Source organism: Vigna unguiculata, chromosome 2 (genome assembly GCF_004118075.2).
Source record: "Vigna unguiculata cultivar IT97K-499-35 chromosome 2, ASM411807v1, whole genome shotgun sequence".
In the NCBI taxonomy this organism is placed as follows: Eukaryota; Viridiplantae; Streptophyta; class Magnoliopsida; order Fabales; family Fabaceae; genus Vigna; species Vigna unguiculata.
The window spans coordinates 27226788-27229162 of NC_040280.1; the positions used below are offsets into that span (position 1 = coordinate 27226788).

General features: G+C 38.9%; 1 protein-coding gene across 1 annotated transcript; it reads left to right on the forward strand.

The window, feature by feature from the left end:
* Nucleotides 1-385: 385 nt before the first annotated feature.
* LOC114174732 (protein FD) lies at nucleotides 386-1887 on the forward strand. The gene is made up of 3 exons (XM_028059578.1): nucleotides 386-976; nucleotides 1220-1300; nucleotides 1511-1887. Exons 1-3 carry the CDS (start codon nucleotides 557-559, stop codon nucleotides 1580-1582), a joined length of 573 nt encoding a protein of 190 aa, XP_027915379.1. The 5' UTR covers nucleotides 386-556; the 3' UTR covers nucleotides 1583-1887.
* Nucleotides 1888-2375: the final 488 nt, after the last annotated feature.

The following is a 2375-nucleotide window of genomic DNA, read 5'->3' on the forward strand; positions in this document are numbered from 1 at the left end:
ATTTATAAATTAATATTTAAATGGTTAATCAAGTGATTTTTTTAAAACTTATAGATGTCAAAAACCACTTAAGATAAGATAGTGTCTTAAAATAAATATTCGGGAATTAGCATGATGATAAAAATAGGTAGTTTATGAAATTAAGAAGTGAAGAAGCTGACCAAAAAAAAGAGAGTTTAGTTTAATTTAATTAATTTAACAGGTGAGAAAAAATTGAAACTGGGAGGGGGAGGGTTATGATTTATCATTGGCTAGGGTTTTGGCTGGCGCGCGTGTCACGTGTCGAGAATCCGACATGACTACTCACACAGAGTGTGGACAGAGATCTGCAAAAAATATAGAACAACCACCAAACACACTGTGACGCCACTCCAAAAAACTTCACTCACTCTTCTTTCTCTTTCTCCTTCTCCTTTTCAACCATTTTTCACTCTTTAATAACCCACCAAACTTTGCAACATTGCCCAATCCTACCAAACAAGGTCATCATCAAATTCCCCAAAAAAATCACTATCACACTCACACTCATCATCATCATCACTTTCTCCTTTCAACAATGGAAGAGGTGTGGAAAGACATAAACCTCGCTACCTTAAATGACCAAGTCACTACAACGCACTCCAACTTCGGAGGAGTAATCCTCCAAGACTTTCTCGCTCGACCCTTCACCATCGAACCACCAAACACCATTCTTTCCTCCCAAACCCCCTCCCTCTACGCCGCCCCCTCCTCGCCGGCGCCACCACTCCTCACCGCTCTCAGCCTCAGCTCCCACCCCCACCTCCATTTCGACCCTCACACGCACAAACCCCACCACCACCCTCCTCCACCCTCCAACCACCCTTGCTTCGCCGCCCCAACCACCGCCTCCTTAGGCGCCAAGAGATTCGCAGAACCCGATTGCAACCTCGGCGACAGAAGAAACAAGCGCATGATCAAGAACCGCGAGTCCGCTGCACGATCGCGAGCCAGGAAACAGGAAAAATTTAGCTTCACCTTTGCGCTCTCCTTAATTTTTCCGACCGTGGGATCAACTCCCACAATTCTAGGTTTAACTGAATCTAGTAGCTCCGCAAATTTAGGTCGTGGATTAAAAAAAAAAAAAACAGCGTCACGAGGTTAAGTTAAATGAAACAAAAATAGAAATGTTAATCACTGTTGGCAAATGGATGTATTACGCGCCTTACACCGTTTTCCGTTGTTTTTGTTTTTGTCTCTTCAGGCTTACACGAATGAATTGGAGGTAGAAGTTGAGCAATTGAAGGAAGAGAATGCAAGGCTGAAAAGACAGCAAAAACAGGTATGTTTCTGGTTGGAGAATTTCCATTTGCGTTTGCTTGCACAAATAATAATAATACTAAGAAGAGAGGTAAAAAAAAGACAGAATTTGGGAACATACTATAAAAAAACGAAAAGTGGTCGACGTCATTGTATAGCTAAAAACAGTGGTTGATGGTGGTATAGTAGTGGTAATAGAAGGTGATTGTGTCCCTATGTGACTACATTGCAGTTAAGTGAAGTTGCAGCGAGTGAGCAAAAGAAGAAGGGTAGCCTATATCGAGCATCTACGGCTCCATTTTGAGGAGGGTTCTCGATGGTTTAACCCACTTCACCCACATGCCCCTCAATCTTCGGTTTACCCTTTTCAGTGATAATGATGTAATGCATTTCTGGATTTGTGGTGCCCAAATTTCCACGTTTAAACCTTTTCTGACCTTACATAGTAATAGTAGTAGTTAGTAATTTGGGGAATATGTATGAGAAGAAACAAGAATGGTATTGCACTCTTAACTAGTTTTCAGTTTTAACGTCTTGCTCTTTAGTTTTTCCTCTTTATCGCTAAAATTTCTTCTTGCGGAAACTAATGTAATGTCCCTGTTTCTTGTTTCTTGTTTCTTTCCTGAACTATATCCATTCTTGCCCTAGCATATCCAACATTGCTTTATATGTATGTTTTAATTATGAGTAATCATATGTGACCGTACCATTTCGCTTTAAAAGCTCTCTATTAATGTTTTTCTTTTAATCTTTCTATCCCATCAACTTATTTTATTTCCAATTTTCTTGTTCTCTTTTGAGGTGGCATCGCCAAAACTCATCACTCATGTAGCATGCATTTAGGTACCCATTATTTTCTTTTTGGAGAATAATTTTTCAACACTTAAAGTTTTCACACATTTAATCAACCGTCTAGGTATGAAAATATATTTGATGAGCCATTTTGAACAGTGGTTAATTTGTTAAATTACCATACACGTGTTCTACGAATTAAAAAATTTAGTTAATTTAAACTTTTAAAACGATGCTTGAAATAGTAATCAAACTTAGAATTTATCATTGATACTTTTTTAACCCGTTTAGTAGTATTAGACTTA

Bases quoted from the DNA above. Each gene is read 5' to 3' on its own strand.
- LOC114174732 (XM_028059578.1), top strand. From the start codon at position 557: ATGGAAGAGGTGTGGAAAGACATAAACCTCGCTACCTTAAATGACCAA. The intron at 977-1,219 runs CAGGAAAAATTT...TTTTTGTCTCTT, and splicing joins CACGATCGCGAGCCAGGAAA to CAGGCTTACACGAATGAATT. The intron at 1,301-1,510 runs GTATGTTTCTGG...ACTACATTGCAG, and splicing joins TGAAAAGACAGCAAAAACAG to TTAAGTGAAGTTGCAGCGAG.